The sequence below is a fragment of the Taudactylus pleione genome, unplaced genomic scaffold (genome assembly GCF_031769625.1).
Source record: "Taudactylus pleione unplaced genomic scaffold, aTauple2 ptg000082l, whole genome shotgun sequence".
Lineage (NCBI taxonomy): Eukaryota > Metazoa > Chordata > Amphibia > Anura > Myobatrachidae > Taudactylus > Taudactylus pleione.
The window spans coordinates 3,275,246-3,300,876 of NW_028284484.1; the positions used below are offsets into that span (position 1 = coordinate 3,275,246).

Consider the following 25,631-nt stretch of genomic DNA (forward strand, 5'->3'; position numbering starts at 1 on the left):
TTAATCCCAGCTCCTGCATGCTCCTCCATCCGGCGTCCTCCCGGGCCAGCCCGCTCTGCATGATAGGAGAGACGTCATGACGTCTCTCCCATCAGCCACTGCGGGAGCCGGAAGCCTGGCTCCGGCAGTGGGCGCAGCAGCCGATGAGTCTGTCTGACTCTCACGGCTACTAAAACAAACACACAGCTACCGGCGCCGGCGGCTGTGTGTTTGTTCCTAGTAGTGTAGTGCGGACGCAGTAGCCGGCGCTCTTAGGCAAATGCCTAAGTTTGCCTAGTGGTAGCGCCGGCCCTGTATATTGTGAGTCGTGGGTGGGAATGGGAGAGATGGCGAGCCACCTCCTTTCTATTGCTTTTATTAATTATTTTGTATCATCTTATCTTATATGTTCTCTATGTGAAGGAGCCTACTGGCTCTATATTTTCACTGTCATGGTGATGCTATGTATCTTAAGTATTATTACATTATTGTTAGTAATGTACTAGCACTATTGTTCACTATACTATTTGTATCTGTGACACTTGATTCTTCAATAAAATTTGTTTAAAAAAAAATTAAATATATATCACCACTTAAATTGGGAGGGGGTGGGAGTGAGCTATATATAACTGAATCAAGACGGCTGTGCAATCAGACCTGGAGATAGGGGTAGTCTCTGCCTCAACTATCTGCTGGAGTTGAGAAAAATGTATCTAAAGTATACTTTGCGTAGGTGCAAGATATGCGTAAAAGCTTTGGCTGTATGATGTTGTACCCATCTAGAAGCCATGCAGTTTAACACTGATGATTTCCTGGCCTTGCAGCTGTGTCATTTATCAGTGTGATTTAGGCTGCACTGCAGTAATTATACAGATTAGCATTTAGCTAAAATGGTTTTCTTACCTGTTGCTTTAACAAATTTGCCAGGTTCACATATTTTGTGTTGTTGACATAAATCACATTCCAATTCATCTGCTGTACAGAAATAACCAGTCCTGCATTCACATTCAGTATCTGAAGTATAAGTACATTTTGTCTTCTCCTGCAGCCCGGCACCTGAAGTATACAGAGAATACATTTTATTTAGCAATTCAAAACATTATTAAAAAAGAAAAGCAGTGATCTAAAGGTGAATCATGTTGGAATCTATCATTACACACTACTAATACACAATTTAAGGGGATAATATGTTGAAGATAGTTTAAACAAAAATTCCAAAAATTTTATAGGAACATATGAATAGATAATCATGAACATACAAACATGCCATTTGCGAGTGTGCTTCATGCCTCTAATTCCTGTCCCTAGGGGGAACATTCATATGTGTGTCTGGGGTCTGTGTGCTGAGTCTTCCCATGCATTTAACAGAGCTTCACTGAAGTGGCCAGGAAAAGTGTGAATGCTGTGAAATCACTGCAGAAGCAAGCACTTCCAAAATGACAGCAGGAACGCTATAATGTCAAAGTTATGCTACCCTTAATGAAAGCCGTACAACTGGGAAATTTGGAGAATTGGACATGGAGTTCTGTAGTTATATATGCCACCTTGCAACATGTTAGGTCACCTGTCAAGACCTATTTAGCCATGACCATCTTTCACCATGCCATCCAACCCCAAGGCAATGACTACTGTTCTACAATATGACATTTATAAAAGTAGTATAGGAGCGGCACTACAAAGTTGTCATATACATGAAAAAGAGATACTGTACTGAGAATTACCCCTTTCATTGTACATTCACATTCCAGAAACCCATGAAACTTAATTTTTCTTTCCTTCTATCCTTTTCTGCATCTGATCTTTTTTTCCCAATGTGATATTGAGCCCCTGCTACCCAACACTAGTTACATTTCAGCCATTAACTACTTCTCTCGAGCGAGAAATGGCTGGTCTGTCTAAGGGCTTTAGTCTAGTGCACTGCTAAATGCAGATTCCCGATGATCGGGAATCTGCATTGCGCATAGAACAGGTCTGCGATCCTGCACAGAGACTGGCAGCAGGTTGTCGGCGATTGACAGTCTGCGACCGTCTGTGGGTGGGGAGGGGGTGGCGATGGTCTTCGTTTCATCTGACAGAGATTTCCTGGCTTCTATCTCTCATCTGTGGTTGCCTGCTGTGTGACCTTAGCCGGCCGATGTTCCGCAGAGTATACGATGCTGCGTTGGACAATGCAGCTCGGATACGTAATGCAGCAGGAGGCGTGATGCCTCTTGCTGCATTACCAAATCAGCACAGATGGAATTGAGCAGCTTTGCAATTCCGTCCGTATCTGAATCAGGCCCTTAGTACATCAAAGATCTGCCTCATATTTCCTCTGCCTTTCAGCACTGAGAGATTCTGTATAACCTGGATGTACAGGGCTGGCATATCAGCTACTGGTAGAGTATGGTTACACCATTCCTAACATCAGTGAAGACTTGAGAAAGTTTAATCTGGAGGTGTCTGGCTGTGGGGTATCCTGGATTTAGGTGTTAATAATGAACTTAATGGGGCAAACTTCGGACACTGAGTGTAATTAGGAAGCTATGAGCAATAGGAGCACACATAAATGCACTAAACTTAACCGGTGATTCCCAAACTGCAGCGATGCCACTGGTTGATGGTCCAGGACCAAATCAAATTATTTATGGTCCATGTGATAGGTAAGCCCAGTACTACTGGCTGCTAAATATGTGGACAAACAGAAGCAAAACCCTGTCGACCACCACATGACTGAACCCAAGGATGACAGGTAAGCACAATTTACTTCATTTAATATTTTTTGCTAAATTTCTCAATAAGAAACTTTCGGCCTATAAAGGTGCCATGAAAAAAATGCCACTTCTCTAGGGAGACGTGATTCAAGAAAGTCTGGGATCCAAAACACTAACCAATGCTGCTCCTAAATCATTCCCATCTGCTATAACAACAATTTACCATCATTTCTCAACCCCAGTATATCAATCCATGATAGCAGAATAATACACCGATATCAGAAATACGGTTAGTAACGTAAATTTTCTCAGGGCACCACGGTGACGTTTATCACTGATCGATGGCCAGCATTTTGAATTCCTTCTGTTGACTGGTGATTTACAGTGGCTGGATACTATGTGGATGACCGTACTCCCATAGAAATCATTTTACTCCCGCCACATTCTCCTTGTGATCCAGTTACTTTCACTCTTCTTTATGTACATAAGTGATTAATATTACCTCCCTTTGTATCAAATCTGTCAGGTCCAGGATTTGCACAGGAGTAACACTTTCCATTTCAATGACTCTCTTTGTAGGGTTGCCCATTGTGCTGCTGACTTAATGGTGGTGGTCTGCTTTTATCCACTACATACTTGAGGTCTCCGTTTAGCATTTTGGAAGACGGTCTAAAATGTTCCCTGCACTTCTCGTCTCCGTACTTTAGCCCTACACTTATGAGTATTATAGTGCACCTGGACAGTGGAGCTAATTAAGTAGCCTCACAGATCAAGTTTTATTTGGTTTTGTTTTTTTGAAGAATAGAACTATAGACCTTCAGTGCCTTTCCCATCAAGATGGGTACAAGTTATGGCGATTATTTTGGCGTAGACACTCCTTACATGTATAATATTTTGTCAGAGGCTTGTAAATACTGGTCAAAATCCATATCAGTTTCTGCAAAATATTAGACAGACTGTGGGAAGGAACAGTCTGGTAGTTGGTAGGCATCAATGGATGCGGGAGTGAGAAGCAGTACTGATAGTGAGACATGTTTCCAAAAGTGATGCCTCGCTAAAAGTGTTAATACAGTAGTAAATGCTAAAAAGTCACATTAATCTACTTGTACACAATAATAATTTGTTATACACACACACACACACACACACACACAAGAGTAATGTATTCACAGTGTTATTTACATTAAAAAGAAACATTTGTTGTTTTCCCCTTTAAAAATAGAAAGATCATCTTCTATCCTGTGGTAGTCCAAATGTCAAAAGAGTTATGGTACTAAAAGTCCTCGATTTCCTATGATATAGCCTCTAATGAGAGCTGGAGGTGTTGATTCCAGTGGCGAGTTAGGTACTGAAATTCAGAGGGCCTGATTCAGAGCCGGACGCTCTGACCAGAGCGCTCGCTCTGAATCAGTGCCCTCCTCCCTAAAAATGGAGCGGCCTCTTGGACGCTCGTATAGCTGTGGGTTACCACCCACAGCTTATAGGAGCGTACATGATGATGGTCAAGACCATCGCGACCATCGGGCTTGCGACGAGACCCTGCGGTAGGGTCTCGCTGCTGCAAGCCCAGGAGTGATTTTGGCTCTATCAGAGCCAAAATCACTCCCACTGACATCACTAGTGATGTCAGTGGGGCCGGACTCAGACGGTAGGCATTCCCATGGGAACGCCTCCGTCTGGCAGCCACGCCCCCGGAACGCCCACCAAAGGGGGCGTGCTGTCACTCACCATCGACAGCACGCCCCCTTTGGTGCGAGACCTCGAGCGACGTATTCCTCGTCGCTCTCCGGGACTCGCGCATGCGCCCAACATCGACCCGCTAGCGAGCGACCTTCACTCGCGAGCGGGTCTGAATGACCCCCAGAGTCCACATTCAGACACTGATTTTATCTGGTTTTCATTAACATTTAATACTCTTCTGCAGCATTATGAAGGAGAATATTACACCAATATCAGATATATGGTTAGTAACGTAAATTTTCTCAGGGCACCACGGTGACGTTTATCACTGATCGATGGCCAACGTTTTGAGGCCCTGATTCAGAGCCGGACGCTCTGACAGAGCGCTCGCTCTGAATCAGGGCCGTCCCTGCTCCTTTTCGCAAAGCTGTGGGTGACCACCCACAGCTATAGCGAGAGGCCAAAATGATGGTCAAGACCATCGCGACCATCGGGCTTGCGAAGAGACCCTGCGGTAGGGTCTCGCTGCCGCAAGCCCTGGAGTGCTTTTGGCTCTATCAGAGCCAAAAGTACTCCCACTGACATCACTAGTGCAACTGTGCAGCTGTGTTAGCCAGCTCCTGCTTCGCAGCGGTAGCAGGCGAATCAGGAGTGCCATTAACTGTGGATAATATGTGGAGTCTTAGTAAAATATGAGATATGGTAAGAACTTACCCTTGTTATCTCTATTTCTACGAAGTCCATAGGGTTCCACAGGATACCTTGGGGTATAGGTGTGACGTCAGTCGCAGGGCACCAAAGAGTTAAGCTTTCAGCCTCCCAGGATGCACTAGGTCCCCCTCCTATACCCCGCCCCCGGGCCAAGGCACCTCAGTTAGTTACCAAGCCAGGCCGGAGGAGGAGAAGGAAGAGAAGGAAGAGAGAGAACAAAGATCTGGACACATACAAGAATCACATTCTCACCAGAGGGAGACGGAAAACCGGTGACCAGAGCAAAGCCCATCTGCAGCACAGGTGCGACAGGGCGGGAGTCCTGTGGAACCCTATGGACTTCGTAGAAATAGAGATAACAAGGGTAAGTTCTTACCATATCTCATATTTTCTACTTCAGGGTCCATAGGGTATCCACAGGATACCTTGGGGATGTCCCAAAGCAGTATCCTTTAAGGGTGGGGACGCTCCTGTGCAGAAAGGAGAATCCGCCGCCCGAAGGAAGCATCCTGAGAGGCGAAGGTGTCAAACCTGTAATACCTCACGAAGGTATGGACAGAAGACCACGTAGCAGCCTTGCAGATCTGAACTGCCGAGGCACCACGTCGAGCTGCCCACGAAGGACCCACAGACCTAGTGGAATGAGCCTTCAGAGAAGGAGGGACCGGTAGGCCTTCATGAAGATAAGCTTCAGAAATAGCCATACGGATCCAGGCTGCCAAAGTTTGCTTTGAAGCAGGCCAACCCTTTTTACGGAAGCCAAAGAGGACAAACAAAGCGTCCGACTTCCTAAACGAAGAAGTGCGGTCAACATAAGTCCTTAAGGCCCGCACAACATCCAAAGAGGCCTCACCCACGGAAAGACCCGGTGAGTTAAAGGCCGGAACAACTATTTCCTCGTTAATATGAAACTGGGAAACAACTTTGGGAAGAAACTCGGGCCGAGTGCGGAGCACTGCCCTGTTCCCATAAAAAACCAAGAAAGGGGGTCTACAAGAAAGAGCCCCTAACTCAGAAACACGTCTGGCCGAAGCAATGGCCAGAAGGAAAACAGTCTTAGCTGTTAGCCATTTAAGATCCACTGAGCCCAGTGGTTCAAACAGCGGTCCTTGGAGAGCCCTCAGGACCACAGCCAAATCCCAAGGCGCCACAGGTGGAACAAAGGGCGGCTGAATGCGGAGAACACCCTGCATAAAGGTGCGCACATCCGGGATTGTAGCAATCCTACGGTGAAACCAGACAGATAGGGCCGAAACCTGTACCTTCAAAGAAGCAAGGCGAAGCCCATCATCTAGTCCCGCTTGCAGGAAGGCGAGAATCCGAGACAGACGAAACTCCCGCGGTGCATAACCTCTCGGTCGACACCACTGGAAGAACGTATGCCACACGCGATGGTATATCCTCGCGGAAGACGGTTTCCGAGCTCGCAACATGGTACGCACCACAGAGCTGGAAAACCCCCGGGACCTCAGCATGGCCGTCTCAACAGCCACGCCGTCAAAGACAGCCGAGTCAGGTCCGGGTGAAGGCAAGGACCCTGAGACAGAAGGTCCGGTCGTAGCGGCAACCGCAGAGGAATGTCCACGGACAGACCCTTAAGGTCTGAGAACCAGTGCCGTCTGGGCCACGCGGGAGCTATCAACAGGAGCGTCCCTCCTTCCTGTTTGAATTTCCGGATTACCCGTGGAAGAAGGGAGACCGGAGGGAACAGGTATGCGAACCGGAACATCCACCGGACGGACAGAGCATCCACCAGAGACGCCCCTTCGTCTCTTGTGCGAGACCCGTACACCGGCAACTTGTTGTTGTGCCGGGACGCCATGAGGTCGATTTCTGGAAGACCCCACCTGTCCACCAGTAGTTGAAAAACGTCCGGGTGCAGGGACCATTCCCCCGGATGAACGTCCTGGCGACTTAGAAAGTCCGCCTCCCAATTGAGCACTCCCGGGATGAAGACCGCTGATATGGCCGGAAGATTGCGCTCCGCCCAAACCAGGATCCGAGAGACCTCTACGAGAGCCGCCCGACTGCGAGTTCCTCCTTGCCTGTTTATGTAGGCCACGGTGGTAGCGTTGTCCGACTGGACCTGCACCGGGCGACCCTGGAGAAACCGCTGTGCCTGCTGGAGAGCATTGAAGACCGCACGGAGTTCCAAGATATTTATTGGAAGCTCCGCTTCTGTCGGCGTCCACCTGCCCTGGAACAAGTGTGGACCCGAAACTGCTCCCCAGCCCCGAAGACTGGCGTCCGTTGTCAACAGGACCCAATTTGGAACCCAGAACGGACGTCCCTTGTTGAGGTGGGTCGTCTGTAACCACCACGTAAGGGACAGGCGAACCTCCTGGGTGAGCACAATCGTCTGGGACTTCAGAGACTGAGTCAGCCCGTTCCACTTGGACAGGATCAGGTGCTGCAGAGGTCTGGAGTGAAACTGGGCGTATTCCACCATGTCGAACACCGACACCATGGAGCCCAGTAACCTCATCGCCGAGTGTAAGGACACCCGGCGGCTGTGCAGACAACTGCGCACCCTTGACTGTAAAGCAGAGATCTTGTCCTCCGTCACGAAGATCCTTTGCTGTCCCGAGTCCAATAAGGCTCCAAGATGCAGAATCCTCCGAGACGGGATTAGAGTGGACTTCTGCCAGTTGATTAGCCAGCCGTGCCGTTGCAGCAGTGCAATGGTCAGGTCCAAGTGGCGTAACAGGAGCTCTGGAGATCCTGCCACCAATAACAGGTCGTCCAAATACGGCAACATGCGGACTCCCTGCAGCCGCAGAGAAGCCGCCATGACCGCCATCACCTTGGTGAAAACACGTGGTGCTGTTGCCAGGCCAAAAGGTAACGCCCGAAACTGGAAGTGGTCGCTGCTGATTGCAAACCTGAGGAACTGTTGATGGCGCCAAAGAATAGGGACATGCAGGTAAGCGTCCTGTATGTCCAATGACACCAAGTAGTCCCCAGGTTCCAGCGCCAGAATGATGGACCGTAGGGTCTCCATCCGAAACTTCGGGACCCGCAAAGACTTGTTGAGTGCTTTGAGGTTGAGAATCGGACGATATGACCCATTGGGTTTCTGTACCAAAAATAGATTTGAATAGAAACCCTGGCCCCTCTGGGAGAATGGAACCGCCACTATAACTCCAGCCTGGAGCATAGTGTGCAATACCTTCCGCAGCTCCGTAGCCTTGTTCCGGTCTGATGGGAGACCCGTGGTGAAGAAGCGAGCCGGGGGTCTGTGCCGGAAGGAGAGGGCGTATCCGTGGGAAACCACCTCCAGAACCCAAGTGTCTGTCGTAGTGGTCGACCAACACTGGGCGAACTGTAGCAGGCGGCCTCCCACCCTGGGATCCCCCAAAGGGAGGCCCGGACCGTCAGGCCGCAGGCTTGTCATCTGGCTTGGGGGCCGGACGTCTGGTACTCCATGCCTGCTTCCGGGGCTTGACCGATTTCTTAGGGCCAGCCTGTCGAGGAAACGACTGTGGTTTGGGCCTGCCCTGGGCCCTAGATGACCGAAAGGACGATGGTCCCGAACCAGAAGGAGCAGCGGCCGACGGGAGACAGGCAGATTTGGCTGCCGCCAGCGTGGCCACAATCTTATCCAGATCCGGACCGAAGAGAACTTCTCCGGTAAACGGCAACGCTTCCAGACCTTTCTTGGAATCTGCGTCCGCCTTCCAGGATCGCAGCCACAAGGTGCGACGAGCAGCTACCGCTGCTGAAGAAATTCTAGACACCAGAGTACTAATGTCTAGAGCCGCCTCGTTGATGTAGGTGGCCGAATCACGGAGATTGCCAATCAACTCCGCCTGATCGGCCGGACAGTCGGATTCAAAAGAAGCCTCTAATGAATCCGCCCAGCGCTCCATCGCTCTGGCAACCCAGCAAATGGCCATAGCCGGCCGTGCTGCCCCCCCTGCAAGGGAATAAGCGGACTTCAGGCAGATTTCTACCTTGCGGTCCGTAGCATCCTTAAGGGAGGACATATATGGCATCGGCAATGTGGCACTACGGACAAGACGGGTCACGTGAGAATCCACCTGTGGAGGGGATTCCCACTTCGCAAAATAATTATCCGCGAACGGATAAGCCACCGCCAGGCGTCTCTGCGGCTGGTATCTTTTGCCAGGTTGTTTCCACGCCTCCTCTAAATGGTCCACCAACTGACCCGAAAGAGGAAAGACTGTGGCATCGCCCTTCACATCTTTGAAAAAGGCATACTTAGATTTAGCCGCTGGGGGAACTTCGTCCTCAATCACCAAGGCTGTGCGGACCGCCCGAATAAGTCCAGGAATATATACTTTGGACTTAGCATCAGCGTCCTTAGTATGGAGAGGTTCCTGATCGTAAGGATCTAGAATCTCCCCATCATCAGACGTCCCTTCGTCATCCTCATAAGGAGCGGACAGAGACGCCACCGGCCTTTTATGAGACCGCATCACAGACTCCCCCTGCAACACATCCGACAAGTGCTGTACAGAACTCGTCAGGGAGTTAACCCACGCTGGCTCCTGAGAACCCGGGAGCGGGGAAATAGGGAGACTGTGGGGTACCACCAATTGTCGTGGGAACCCCTGCATGGGTGACGACACCACAGACTGCTGGGACAAACCCATCGGAGTAAACGCGGGCTGCGGAGCTAACTGGCCCACTAAAGCTGTTAACGCCTGAGCGAAACAAGCCCAGGGCGGCTCCTGTACCGGTGCTGTAACCGTAATAGGCCGCGCCATGGACAAACACTGCCGGCAAAGGCCCTCCGCGCTACCCTCCCCCTCCGCTAACGGTACTTTGCACGTGGTACACTGTAGCCGGAGGGGAAAATCACTTTCAGACATGATGGCACCACGTATGTGACCTCTCTCACCAATTAAGTATTAAATAGGCGAGAGACCACCCTGCAGCACCGCACCGCAAGGGCTTTAGCAGAAAGAACAGGGACAGTAATAAAGCTGACAGTTTAGAGAAGAAAAGATTACAGGCAGCAGCGCTAGCACAGTCACATACAATGCAGAAAAATAACAATTCCTGCACTAACAGCGCTGATCACTCAACTACACAGACACAGGGCCTGGTAGGACACAGCGCTGCATACACAGACCTGACCACAGCGGAGGAGAGGTATGCGGGGGGACCCAGACCACGATGCTTCCGTCCAGCGCTTCCAGCAGCGTTCACCATGCGTTCTGGAGAAGATGGCCGCCGAGGAGCAGAGAGGAGGCTGGCCTGGGGGAGGAGCGCTGCCACAGGACCAGTCGGCAGCATGCAGAGAGGGCTGTGTGCAGCGGGGGAGGCGCCGGCTGTGAGACAGGGAAGGCGCGCTCCCCTGGCATGCATTTAACCCCTGGGACGCCGCAGCGCTACCGCTCTGCTGCGGTCCGCTGTCCCAGGGGGTAGTGGAAGCGCAGGTTGGTCGCCTGGCTCCACGCTGCAGCCAGTCCCCAGGGAGCCCCCTGCCTGGGGACTTAGGACCATGTGATCAGCGGGGACCCACCGCGGGACCCCGCTGCTTACCTCTGTCCCCCTTGAATCCGGCCATGATCCGGAGCATCTGGGGTCACCGCTAGCTGTGACCCCAGACGCCCACCAGCATCCCCGGATCAGTACCGGCGTTCTGGTACCGGCGGGGTGTAGGGAAGACAGCATGGACGTCAGGACTGACTGTCCATGCTGTTCATCCAGTTGTGCAGCCACAGCTGCATGAAGAATAAGCTTCAGGGGCTCTTCTAGCCCCCACTCCAACAGGTGCACCCGACTCCGGCCGGGCACCAAACTAAACTGAGGTGCCTTGGCCCGGGGGCGGGGTATAGGAGGGGGACCTAGTGCATCCTGGGAGGCTGAAAGCTTAACTCTTTGGTGCCCTGCGACTGACGTCACACCTATACCCCAAGGTATCCTGTGGATACCCTATGGACCCTGAAGTAGAAATAGACTCCTAGGTGTCCTTAATCCTTACATGCCTGTTTTAACTGCTTCCATGATTTAGGCCTGTGGTCATTCGAGTTCTCCAGAAGTCAAGAAGATGTAGTTACAGAGATGCTGATGTAGCAAAAATGAATAAATCTCCAACCACATTTAATGAGGTTCTAGTTAAGCTTGTGTTAAACTTCAGTTGGCACCATCATTGCGATGAGAGAAGGAATCTGGAAGGGCTACATTCAAAATTATCAATTTTAACTTGCCTGTCACAATAAATCTCTATTGCCTATTGTTAAGTACAAAAACACAGATTACTTGCCGTTATCACAATCTTTACATCTTAAACACTCAGTGATGCCATTGGGATGGTTCATATATGTCCCTGCAACACAAGGTATACATACAGTGCTGCTTGTTTGGTCTGTGCAATGGACTCTCACAACTTGACCTAGGGAAAAATAAAAGATAAAATAGTATGGAAGAGTTTTCCGTATCTTCAATGCAAACTTTCTCTTTGAACCCTATAACATATCTCGATATTCACAGAAAATCTACACATTTTTGGTCACACACACCTGATAGATGAATCATAAACCATCCAAAGTATGCTCTTAAATCTGGAGACTTCCAAATAATAAATCGAGATCTTCCTAACCTAAAGTAGAACAAGGATGTTTTTTTTTTCCGAGAGAGAAAGAGAAAAAAAAAGAGAGAGAAAAAGAGAGAAAGAGAAAAAAAAAAGAGAGAAAGAGAGAGAGAATATACTTAAGGAAATGTAAAGGCTGCCCATCCAAAGATAACAAAAAATTACCATTTCAGATCGACTGCTTGAATTGTATGTATTATTGTTATTATATAGCTGGTAAGCTTATACTGAGCAGGGTTCCCATCCTGCTGGAAGTGCTGGTGCTTTGTAAATCAGCAACCATGCCGTAACAGGTATCCATGGCAACCTTTGCCGTCCCCTCTCCCCTAAAATATGTGACGTCATGTCTACTGGGCGGGGCCACGCGCTCCAGTAAGTAGAGCACTGCCCGGAGTGTCCTTGCTCCACAGGCTGCAGGGTGCCCTTGGACATTCCGTGGCGGCTCTGCTGTACCGCTAGTGGCTGCAGGGTGCAGACATGGTGTCGCCCACAGGGCCCTGCGCTCTGTGTGGCGGCACTGCTCGCACACCCCTAGTTATGGCCCTAATCAGCAACAATTATATGGTGAAATGTATTTGTATTTGACTCAGCATTCATGTGACTGTAATAACTTTTCATATTGTTAAACAACTAAAAAAAAAAAAACACAGTATATTTAAGATAATCTTCTTAAGATAAGTTGCTGGATTTTAAGCAGCACTCTCCAGTCTTGCCATAAAAAAAAAAAAAAAAAAAAAGGAGATTTACGTGCTTACCAGCTAAATAATTTTCTTCGGTTCCATAGGGGAGACAGGCTTGGAGGAGGTTGGAGTCTGGGCACCACGTGGTTTATCTTGTTGAGCACAGCCCAGACTCCACCCCTATACCCCGCCCCCAGCCACCGGCACCTCAGTTTAGTTAACAAGCCTGAAGCCAGGGGCGAGAAGGAGGAGAAGGAAGACCGGCAAACACTAAGGTCCATACACACAAGAAATGTGAACAGGAGAACCGGAAGCAGAGCAAAGCCCAGCAAGTCCGGTGAGTCAGGGTTGGCGCCCTGTATCCCCTATGGAATCGAAGAAAAGGATTTAACAGGTAAGCACATAAATCTCCTTTTTTCTTCTTAGGGAACACAGGCTTTATGCTGGGACATCCAAAAGATATTCCCCTAAGGGAGGGGACGCTCCTGGGCTGCGCTGAGAACTCTTTGCCCAAAAACCACATTAGGGGAGGCAAAGGTGTCAAAAGAATAAAACTTTAGAAACCTATTACACAGCTGCTCCACAGAAGCACCACGTCGCACTGCCCACAAAGTTCCCACCGACTGGGTTGAATGAGCCCTTACCACAGCCGGTGCTAGAATATCAGCCGCCACATCAGCTTGGTGGATAGGCAAACAGATCTATCTGGCCAGGGACTGCTTAGTAGCCTGCCAGCCCCGTTTGTGGAAATAATACAGGACAAAGAGAGAATCTGTCCTACGCAAGTCCTTTGTTCTGTCCACGTAAATCCGGAGAGATCACACGACATCCAAAGAGGCCTCTGTCGGTGAGTAAAGAATGAACCATAAACTCCTGATTGATGTGGAACTTAAAAACAACTTTAAGAAAATAGCCTAGTCGTGTTCGAAGGACAGCTCTGTCCTGGTGAAAGATTAGAAACCGAGAGCGACAAGACAATGACCTCAAGTCCAACACCTGTCGGGCAGAAGCTATGGCAAGGAGGAAGACAGTCTCCCAGGTAAGCCAACAAATGTCTACAGTGTCCAAGGGCTCAAAAAGCAAAGACTGAAGGGCCCTTAGAACCAGAGACAAATTTCAAGGAGCCACTGGCGGTACAAACAGGGGTTGTACGTAGAGGACACCTTGAAAAAAAAAAAAAAGGTCCGAACATCAGGCAACAGCGCAATCTGCCTCTGAAAGAGGACTGAAAGAGCTGAAACTTTCACTTTTAGTGAATCAAGGTGGGGGCCCAAATCCAGCCACGCCTGCAAAAAGAAGAGAACTTGAGAGAGAGACGGAATGAACTGGGGTTAAGATTCCTAGCCGAACACCAGTCAAAGTCTTCCAAACCCGATGGTAAATCCTAGCTGAAGAGGGCTTACGGGCATTGAGCATAGTGTTAATGACTGCGACTATAGCAAAGTACATTAAATAGTCAAACACACATACACATTCAATGCAATAAATGCTCAACAAACCAGCCCAAGAGGGGGGAAGGAGCTAAATGTATAACCGGACCACTGAGGGCGAGGAACATGGGGAGACAGGAGCCTGCACTCTCGACAGACAAGCTGCACCAGCAGGCACCTAGAAATGGTTGCTCAGCGTCTGTGAGGAGGGGAGAGAGGAAGAGGAGTGATGCTGGGACGGAGTGCCTCTAATGAGGGAAAGCGCACAGGGATGGGGGAGGAGCCAACGGGGAGAGCCCATTTCTGACATGGACGCCAGGGCAATTGGCATCACTACCGCAGTGCCCCGCTGCTTAAAAGTGCCCTTGTGGTCTAGAGGAGATGCGTAGAAGACATGGCCCCCCCTGCCAGCACCTGCAACCACGCGACAAGCAGGGAGCCGCCTTACGTTGTCCCCACTGCACTGGCTGCGGCTTGCAGCTCCCTGTTGTGTCTGGTGCTGCGGCCGAGGACACTGACCCATTCGCCAGTGCGGCGGCAGAGGGGGGATGGAGCAGCAGTGCGGGTGTCCTATAGGACGCCTGGCCCTGCTTACTCAGTAAAAATAAGTAAAGATAAAACAAATAAAATAGAAGAACAACCTATGAAGCTGTTTGCACTTTGTGCCTTACAGCTGCAGGCACCAACACTAAACTGGGGGCGGGGGGTATAGGGGGGAGTCTGGGCTGTGCTCAACAAGTTTAACCGTGTGGTGCCCGGACTCCAAATCACCAACCTATACCCAGGGTAAAGCCTGTGTCCCCCTGGATCTGACAGCCCCTGCTGAAAACTAGAGTTCTGTAACAATGAGGAGTGGAGAAGGGAGAGGGAGGAGTTGGGGGTCTAGGTGGGGGGTGACTAATCAGAATCTGCACTCACTGAGATTGACCGCTCCCAACCACACCTTTCATTTTTCAAGTAGTGATCTCTGGTTTGCTAGTTTAGGTGGTAATGCAATGTCATTTAAAAGACTTTAAATTTATTAGCTTGTACATACCATCCTGAAACCTATACTAAACACACTAAGTCAGTCACAATTTCTGTGGGGAAGTATATGTATTTATGGGCCAAGATGTTGCATCTTCTCATGAGAGAATCTGACCAGAGGGGGTCTCCTTTCTTGGTTCAGTCTATACAAAGTAGTGTTGCAGGTAGAAATTCTAAAAAGAGAAAATGCTTATTGGCGGAAGAGAATTATTAAAACACACAAAGAAAGAACAAGCACAACATATTAACTCACCTGGTTTCCATGCTTACTATGGCAGTTCAGAAAACAATGGGCCTGATTCACTAAGAATCGCAATATTGCGTACGCACATAGTTCAACTGCGATCGCAATGCAAACTCGGCACTACATAAGGACGCCCACTTTACCATACACGCATCAGAAATACTTAGCAGAATAGCAAAACTATCGGTACAATCGAGTAACATAGGGCCCATACGCAACAGTTGCACAAGCCCTGACCTTACTTAGAAATTGCTAACAGCCATGCACGCTATGGGACCTCACACTGCGTATGGCTTTGCAGTGTATAATTTATGCACACCCCTGAAACGGTGTGCGAATGCACTGGCACGCCTGTGTTCGGCCAACCACCCCCCCCCTGTCAAATGGCACTTCCTGTCAATCACTCTGCGATGGGTCTGCGTAGCCTCTGCGATCACAGTCCCGATCGCAGTGGCTGGTTGATACACGCGCACTTGGATGCTTACGTATGCGCAGTACACGACAATCTGCCGATTGCGTGCGTATTAGCAACTGCGATCCTTGCTGAATCAGGCCCAATGTCCCTTTAAAGTATAACAAAGTGCTAGAACCTGGACTCTGCTGTTACTAGCCTTTGCACATCATGGTAGTTACCCTGGATGAAATTTGTTGAAATCCATATTTAGAATCAGGGGCACTGAAATCCTTAGCCTCAGACATATCATTGATAACTTGCTCAACAGCCTGGATAAGGTGATGAGCATGTAAGAGTGCCCGGTTGAGATGATCAGCTTTTTTCAAATTTTTTCTATCAACTTCAGCATAAATGCATTCAACTATTTTGTGTCTTCACACGGTTGCCTGGTGGTGTTAAAAGTGAAAAGCCTGTCCATTACTGTATGACATTTATTTAACCGGTAAACATATTTCCTCATGTAGATTGGTGCTAGTAAAGACTGAGGGCAAATGTGAAGGAGTAATAATACTCTGTACCCGGTACATTCCAGTCATGACAGCTGATATCACCCTGACTCTTCCCACCAGTGTCTGATTTCAGTTCCTGTCTGGGATGCATCAACTGGAAAAATTTTGTCAAACTTTGACCGCATCTCCCATATGCACCAAGCTCCGGAAAGCAAAATGTCCCGGAGCTTGGACCCGATAGACAACACCATCAATAGATGACGCTGCCTAATAGAAGCCTATGTACTTCTTTTCGGAGACTTCCCCGAGATGATTAAATAGGATCCTTCTCAGGGTCCCCAGCAGTCTCTGCATGCACGGGCCGAAGCATGCACGGGCCGAACCCACACATGCGCAGAAGGACTCTCCGGTCATAAATTTGGCCGTCCCCACACCGCTAAGGACAGCTCTTATCGACAAAGCTGTACTTTGCTTAAATCTGCATGCATACAGCATTACTAACACCGCTATGCATGTGATCGATGGCGGAGTGCATCGCACCCAAAATGTGATGCTTGATACATCCCGCCCTCTGTGAGGGCATGCCAGACACACATCTACATATACTGTACTACTCATAGTGGCACACCCCCACTACTGTCATACCCTATGCTATGAGCCACACCTGCTGCTCATATTTTAGCTGCTCTTTGCCATCTATGTTGTAAACTCTTTTACATACAGATTCCTCACGCCCTTATGTTGGTACGTCTCCAAGTTGTGTACCTTGTATGAGCCTGTTTTTTTTAGTATGCTCTGTCCAGCACTCGGCTTTGTCTAATATTAAATACTGCCAGAATCTATGTGCTTTTTAGTTGATCATAGAATTCCACAATTACTTATAATAGTGCTTACAGTGATAGGTAGTGTGTTATGCATTATATAGTATAACAATCTTCCTAGTTTACAACAGGACAGTTAGGCTTTGGGATGTAAAACACAGTTTTTAGATCACTTATTCCATGTCAGTGATCTTGTAACACTTAAAACTTAAAATTTAAAAATTGTGCCGTTAAATTAAAAGCTAATGCAATTTTCCTTCGCAATCTAACAAAAACGCACATACTTCACTTGTTATAATAGGTACCAGTAATGGTCTAAGCCATCTGCAAGCTTCTTAATGATTGTACAGTTGAGTCTCCCATATCCAAATATTCCGAAATACGGAATTGTTTTAGCATGACTGAGATAGTGACAACTTTGCTTTCTGATGGTTCAATGTACACAATTTTCTTGCACAATTTTATTTAAAATATTGTATAAAATTACCTTCAGGCTTTGTGTATAAGGTGTATATGAAACATAAATGCATTCTGTGTTTAGATTTGGGTCCTATTCCCAATATATTTAATTGTGGTATGCAAATATTTCAAAATACAGAAAAATCAGATATCCAAAATACCCCTGGTCCCAAGTATTTCAGATATGGGAAACTCAACCTGTAATAGACTGTACAAAAGGGATTGCAATCCACATATATAGTGTTATTCTTACTTACCTGGTGGACACATAGGACAGCATACATTATTGACTGAATATTCTCCAGGATTACAGCACAAAACTATAGTTGTGTAAGTTGTCTGACAAAAAAAATAACATAATAAAAACATGCAAACACCCAATTATTGAACATACAGTACATTTTAAATAATTCTACAGCTGGTACTCTTAGAAAAATAAAATCATTTTTAAATAAATCACACATTGGAATCGTAGACACTGAAGCTAGTTACAGTGTATTCTGCATAAATGGAATAAAGGCAATTTTGTTTTTAATCTTATTACAAAGGCCACAATTTGCACGGTCTTGGCCACAGGGAGAGTAGGGACTACCTTTGGGTACCATGCTATTAGAACTTGCACAGTAAGCACATCATTGTGTGCCATCTTGTGAACCCAACGACACAGCTCACAAAAGTTCACTGAAAGTAGAGTAGCCAATGCAACCAATAGCAAGATGGCTTTACTAAATGGTTCCCAAGTGCATCAATGTTTAGCTTTCTCTGCTCCGAAATGTCTATTATTATCGTTCCATAACGTCATCCCATCACTGGGTACATACATTGTGTAGTGTGTACCCAGCCAGAGTCTGACTAGGGAGTTGGAACAGGGAATGGAATGGGTGTGTAGTCACGGCAAGTGAGTGTGCAGCCAAAGTACATTAAGTGCAGTGTGGGAGTGTAGTTGCGAGTTGCTGACAAAATGGCTGGTGAATAGTTGAAAACATAGCTGCCTGATGGGGTTTGCCTTGGGAATGTTTCAACCCTGGTGGAAATTGCACACTAATAATGATGACTTAGTGTTCCTGCTAGCCTGCGGGAACCGCAAGGCGCTGGGCGGCCAGGAGTCTCTATGGGCGTCAAAGGCGTGTGCTCTCCCGGAAAGGGGGCGTGGCTAGTTGGGAGAAATGTGTCCTCCAATTTGTCACGCTTGGGTGCGTGCATTGCACTTACAGAGGTGCAGGGATTCCCCCAAGCTCTCCCCTCACTGTGATTATATGCTGTGCGAGTGCACATGGCATCTATTCACCCAGCGGTGACCAGTCACCGCAACTTTTCCCACCCCTGGGACACGGTGGCCCAAGGGTTGGGAAGGCTGAGGGTATGCTGTTTTAGTGGGGATATGATATAGGTTTTGATTGTCTGTCATTGCAAGTCCATTATAAAAGTTAAGTTTTATCTTGATTAAGAGTGCCCCACAAAAAGAGCTTTCTTTTTCTCCTTTCATCCTATCTTCATGACTGCGCTGTGGGAGGAACTGCCTCACTGCCACCATGCGAGGTAGCAAGGGGTGCGGGGGGCATAGGATGGCTGCTGAGCAGAGGACAGTCTTGTGTGAAGCAGTGAGAGTCTCTTATGGCTGAGCCAGCTGCTTAGTTGGGTGATTGCTGTGTTATAGAATCAGCCCATCCCTTCCACATAATGACCTAGGTGAGCTGGCACAGCTGTGTGCGTTATACTGTGCCCATGCATGTGGTGTGTGGCGGGATCTGTGGCTGCTGTGGGCATCCTGATGTGAGCGCAGACCTGCCTGTCACCCCCCGTAGCTGGTACCTGCCAGCCATAGATCTGCTGCACTAAGGGGTCTATGTACTAAGCTTGGATGGAGAGAAAATGAACGGAGATAAAAGTACCAGCCAATCAGCTCCTAACTGCCAGGTCATAGGCAGTGTTTGAATTATGATAGTTAGGAGCTGGTTGGCTGGTACTTTATCACCGTCCACTTTATCATCATCCAAGAGTTAGTAAACAAACCGATAAAACCAACTAATCAGCTCCTGTCATTTTTCAAACACGGCCTGTAAAGTGACTGTTAGTAGCTGGTTGGTACTTCATCTCTATCCAATTCATCTCTCTCCAAGACTTAGTGCATAGACCTTGTCTATGACCATTGTCTATCACCACACTCTGGTATTATGCTGGGTATTCAATGTGTTAGAGGTGATCCCGCACAAGACTAAAATTTGAAAATATATCTTGAACCAACTTTTCAATCAAATATTTGTTATTTAATCTGAGTACATAATGTAGTTGGCGGTGCTCCCTGAAATAATGTAAGCAAATACCTACAAGTACACAAGATTTAGCAGAAGGCAAAAAAAGAAGAAATTCCTTTTATGGGGCACTCATTTGTCTATAATCTATGGCGTATTAGGATGCAAAGGTAATTAATACTAGAATATAACCTTTATTAATTCTGTTTAAAATACAAAGGGTTTAATTTTCAGACTCAAACATAAAAAAAAAAAAAAAAAAAAGACGGCGAGTCTGCCCTCAGAACAAAAACATATCAATTATAAATAAAACAAATATTAAATGGAATAATGGCGAATATAGTTATCGCAAATAGATACTCATTTGTACCTAACGACATAGGAGCAAATCGGTAATTAAGGATAAATCCTTTTTAGAGCATCAATTTCATATTCATATCAAAATAAACAAAAGTCCATATTTTGGTGCTAAATAATTCAAAACCTAGATATTATCTTTACTGCATAAATATAAGGCTATTGATGTTTAAACATATATTTTCACTTGCGAGCATGGCAATGGATAATCATACTGGGGTCTATTCAGCAGTAATTTTTCTACATAAAAAATACGGAAACTATGATTTTCGTATTTTTTATGTAAATCCCCTATTCAGCAATGGGATAGTGGAGATAACGCAATTATGTTCTCCATTAATTCCCATCCCACTAAGTACCGCACTGTAGGGATCAGCCATCTCTACAGTGCTTTAACGCTTTTTGCTATTCAGCAAAGCAAAAAGCGTTAAATCACTTGAAAAATATTTCCTTTATATAAAGCCATTTCAGAATGGCGTTATATGAGGAAAATACTTAAATATCCCAAAAACTGCAAGGACAGAGGGAGATTTTCCCATAAGCCCCTGCTGCATTTTGTAAGCCCGTCCAGTCTCCGTCCCTGCTTCCCGGTGATCAGTGACAGGTAAGTCACTTTAGAGCCTGTTAAACCTGCCGAATTTGATTGACATGTGTATAGAGGCTTTATACATGTATATTTATGTGCTATTATATTTAACATTTATATATAAATGTTAAATATAAAAGAACATAAATATACATGTATAAAGGCTAGTATAAAGCCTGTATACACATGTCTATCAGTTCGGACAGGCTGGAGCTGTACTTATCCGTCGGAGGTCACCGCAAGCAGGGACGGAGACTATTCCGGAGCGCAAGACTGAGCATGAGCAGAGGAACAAACAGAAGGGATTGTTTTCAGAATCCCGAAAACAATCCCTTTGTGACATCGCAGGGACAGTGTGTACCGCAACCGCTGTCCCTGCACACAATATTTGAATAGCAGCAATAAATTGTCATAGTTGATAAAAACTCGTGACGATGTTGCCCGATAATTTTCTGGGCAACATCGTCACCGTTGCTGAATAGACCCCACTGAGCTCACATTTCAGTTCACAGTATTTAATTACCTTTACATCCTAATACGCCATGGCTTATAGACAAATGAGTGCCCCATAAAAGGAATGTCTTCTTTTTAGCCTCCTGCTAAATCTTGTGTACTTGTAGGTATTATGCTGGGTATACCAATAGCACCAAGCATGCCATAAATGTGCACAAGTGTTCTGCAAATTGATACAAAAATTACCACTGTTTTATATACAGCTGTGTCTTCAGTCACCTAGCATTTTTGCAACCATATGGCACAAGATACTTGCCACAAAATAAACTCTCCCTCTCAAATAGCAATTTGCAACTTCTTTCTAAATTTTGCCTTTTATTTACATCGCAGCCGCATACAAAGTCGCTCACCGGCACCAGGCACACCAGATGAGTACTTTTGTCAAAGAAATTAGTATAATGTCGCAAATTAAGCACAGCGATACGTGACGCGAGGCATGGCGTCATATCTCCTATCGGACCGGTCACCCTTTTGCCTTTTTTACCCAGATTAGTGACAGAGGGGCACACAGAGACGTTAACTCCCCATGGGGCAGATGTATGAAGCTCTGGAAAGTGATAAAGTGCAGAGTGATAAACGACCAACCAATCAGCTCCTAACTGTCATTTTACAGGCTGTGTTTGACAAATGACAGTTGGGAGCTGATTGGTTGGTCGTTTATCACTCTCCACTTTATCACTTCCCAGAGCTTCTTCCATCTCCCCCTGTAGTCAGTGTACCTTTGCATTGTACTTCTGCTGAAGAAACTTGTATTACAGCGGTCATCTCTCTCAAATGTATTGTAAATATAGGGAGTAGGAAATGGCAGGCTCTGTAAGTAGGATACCATGGTCATGTGATGATGACCAGGCCACAGACCATGTAACACGACAACAGATGACACATGATTATGGAAACAACCCGAATCCTGGAATGCTGAGCCGCGGGGCACAAGGTAAATATGGCGTGCCTGGCCCAGAGGGTAGACCCGCCCTTATGTGTATACCCTCCTGCTACAGTACGCCTAATATCATAGCAGCACAATGTGTAACCATATAAACATTTACTTTCACTACACTGCACGGCCTGACCCCGTATACAGAGGAAACTTACCCAGTACAAACTTCTGATCAAGAAATTCATCTCGGCGCTAATCCATGTCCGTAAATTCCCTCATGCTGACGTCACTGGTGACTATATTCCATAATGATATGTCTATAAAAGCATAATGTTCTGCTCCAGGCCCCGCACACGCAGGACGGTCATGAATAATACACCAACTCGAACAGGAAAGGATCCTGCCTCGCCCCAGATTCAAAGTACTAACTGCTGTACTACGTTGCTGTACTACGTTGTGTCCTCTATCTGCTTAGTTTCACTTTCTCTTTTATTTACATTGCGGCCAGATCCCCTTCAGCTCCAGGACCCTGTAGTTACTAGCCATAGGGCTCTATTTATTAACATTATATTTACTAAAATAAAGTGATAAAGGGTGTTTTCACATCTTTTTCACATTATTTTAGTTTCACATCAATTTACTAAAGGGCAATTGGAGTAGAATTCGTAAAATTCTACTCCAAACCCTAATGATCACATATTTTTAGTAAGCAGATCGCATTTCCCATAATTGTAATGGGAAATGTGATCTGGCCACAGTTACTAAATATAAAGGGCTCTATTTACTGCAATCCACATTGGTAATGCAGATTGTAGTGTGATATTACCGACTGAATTCGCATTGCGAATTCAGGAAATATCACAGGGACTCACTACAAATCCTTTGCAGGGACAGAGCTTGCGATAAAGCTCTGTCCCTGCGAATCCCCTCCGCACACTTACGGTATTTTTGCCAAAAAATGCCGTGACCAGTGCCCCACGCATGCGCCGACCGTTACTGCTACCCCCCCCGTCGTTAAGCCCCGCGATCGCAAACCCCCGGGAGCCCGCGACCCCCCCTCTCCCTTAATTACACTTACCTGCATGATCCGGGCTCCGGTGATGTCTTCCATGTCCTCCGGTCAGGTGTTATCCCATACTGCACTGGGACCTGATCACCTGATGACCGGGCCGCAGTGCAGCATGGGAGACCAGCTGACCGGAAGGAGGATATCACCCGGAGCCCCGACCACCGGTCCCTGGAGTAAGGTAAGTAAATCTTTTTTTACTTTTTTACACTATATCAGCGTGTGTTTAGACCACACAGCTGATCGCTGGGGCCAGCTCTGCTCTCCCCGTTAGAGCAGGGCAGGAGTCCAGTAACTGGGGGAGACCTTGGATAACGCCACCTCCAGGTGGCGTTATTATCACAGGGCTTTCTCCAATATTTTTTTACAATTTATTTTTAGTAACTCGGATCACATTTCCCGTTACAATTATGGAAAATGCGATCTGCTTACTAAAAATAAGTGATACTTAGGGGTTGGAGTAGAATTTTACGAATTCTACTCCAATTGCCCTATAGTAACTGTAGGTGAAACTAAAATAATGTGAAAAGAAAAATAATGTTAATAAATAGAGCCCAAAATGTGAAAAAATATTGCGGGAAGCCCTGTGAAAATAACGCCACCTCGAAATGGCGTTATCCAGGGTCTCCCCCGGTTCCCGGACTCCTGCTCTGCTCTAACAGGCAGCCGGGGCGCCAGTTGCCACATGTGCGGGTACCTTCTCACTGTATTTTTTTGTGAAAACATCCAGTGATAAGACTGCGGAGGGGATTCGCAGGGACAGAGCTTTATCGCAAGCTCTGTCCCTGCAAGGGATTTTTGATAAATCCCTATGATATTTCCTAAATTCGCAATGAGAATTTAGGCGAAAATATCACACTACAACCGCATTTTAAATGCAGATTGTAGTAAATAGGGCCCATAAAGTGGAAATAGTAACCTGCGGTAAGCAAAGCGAGCTACCGTGCCCAAAGCGTGGAAAGCGAAGCCACGATCTTTCAGAAAGTTAGATCTTAATCACCGAAATATCATGATTTCAGATCCATCCTGGAGGTGTGATGTACCAACAGGATCAATCCTATAATAGCGATACTGGCAGGAATCTACTTACTTGTTCCCCAGGAATGCGTCACTGCGCATGCGTGACGTTTATTTTTTTTTCCAACTGCTCATTTGTACTCCCCCCCCCCCCCCCAACTGCGCATGCGTGAAAATAATATAAATTCCATAGAAGATGGATATTATTATGCTGATTTTTTTCCTCTGTATTAAATACAGAGATGTCAATCCCATATTGGTTCATATTTTAAACTTAAGCTAGGTACACAATAAACGATGTGTGTATCCAGCGCTGCGACTGACAACCCCCCTGCCGACGGGCCAATATAATATTATTATTATTATTGTATTGGGGCCCGACTGCCCGATATGTCAGCCCCTGCTACATCCTGCTGCATGGATTCATCAGTCGCATTGTCAGATTGAGCTGCATGTAGGGCTGACCTGACGATGCGACTGACGATCCGCGGGAGCGCACAAAAAAAAATGAACATTTCCTTTGAAAAATAAAGCAAGTTTGGATTTGGATTCCAAATGAAATTTGCAGTGTGAGTTTGCCGTGAGACCGGCTTGTAGGACCCAGCTCACACCTATTTGGATTGACCCCTATACTTTATGCTCCTTCTTGATTTATATCAGTTAAATTCGATGTCCAAATTGCACGTAAGTCAGCAACATTGCATCCACAGAAATAAATGTGCAGAGGTTACGTGTCTATGTTACCACACTGCCTGTATCCATCCTGTTGGGGAAGTAGACGTTGTCACAATCAGCACATCCTTATACCAGACATCGGGCAAGAGCTCCGTCTGAAATCAATAAATCTCTTAATATGCGGAACTCAGCATAGCCCACAATTCCACCTATACACCCAAGTCACGCCTTAGAACAGTTAGCCTATGTGCAAACGGTTTCTTGCCACCGGGTTACATGCGTTCAGCTGCAAGAGGACATGCAACCAAGTTGTATACAACTCTGTTTGGCACATAGATTGTCAAAGTTCATAAGTACATATATCCCGGAACTCCCGGGAGACTCTTGAATATTGGGTAGCTCTACGAACTCCGTGAAGAGTGGACAAGTCTCCCGCAAGCCCCTCGCTGCCGCCCACTTGCCCAGTTAAGTGGGTGATCTGGGCAGCTTGATGACGTGATTCATGTTGAATCATGTCAAAGTGGCTCCACCTCCATTCTACAAGGAAGAAAAATTGTGGCTTCATATAGCAAGGGCAGGGCTATAATGATGTAATTGCAACACCATGACCCCCCACACACACCTCCCACCTGGATTTGCCATGCCCATCACACCTTCCACCTGGCCGATCCCCTCCTGGAGGAAGAAGACAACATTTCGGCAAGTATGTTGCATGCCGTGGAATATGGAGCATGCACAGTGCTAAAACTCAGAATACCCGCCCACATAGCCTTGCTCAGAGACGTATGCTAATGCCGCTGCAGGTGTGAATTTGTACACAGTTACTGTGAATATATGCAAGTGTCGCAGCTGGCTGGATTTGTATTGAGATGTCCACCAGAGGATTCGCAAATCGAAGCGACTGCATACAAATACACAGCTCGGTCACAGATCAGTCGATTATCAGCTTTCTGAGTAACCCAATGGTCGCACAGAATGGGCGCGAGAACTGAGGTGCCGGAGCCATTTTCACTGCAAATGGGATCGCAGTTGCAGGCAGAGACACAGCCCCAAAACGGTTGCGACACCCCTGCATTTTAGTCGCCATCTCCCCGTTGCCG

At 47.0% G+C, this 25,631-nt stretch overlaps 1 protein-coding gene across 8 annotated transcripts in view; it reads right to left on the reverse strand.

The window, feature by feature from the left end:
• Nucleotides 1-22,217, reverse strand: part of TNFRSF14 (TNF receptor superfamily member 14) — a 102,573-nt gene extending 80,356 nt beyond the window's left edge. For 2 of the 8 annotated variants that reach the window (XR_015877772.1, XM_088468183.1), the window contains exons 1-4: nt 21,989-22,217; nt 17,446-17,527; nt 11,299-11,427; nt 883-1,035 (exon numbers count right to left, since the gene is read on the reverse strand). Coding sequence is in view for 7 of the 8 variants with exons in the window: in XM_088468183.1 (XP_088324309.1) it covers nt 883-1,035; nt 11,299-11,427; nt 17,446-17,527; nt 21,989-22,018 (394 nt within the window). In the remaining variant the exon portion in view is untranslated. Of the gene's footprint in view, nt 1-882; nt 1,036-11,298; nt 11,428-11,554; nt 11,635-14,771; nt 14,936-17,445; nt 17,528-21,615; nt 21,710-21,988 lie in introns of those variants that run through there. The other 6 variants (XM_088468184.1, XM_088468185.1, XM_088468190.1 and 3 more) reach the window with 6 other exon arrangements.
• Nucleotides 22,218-25,631: the final 3,414 nt, after the last annotated feature.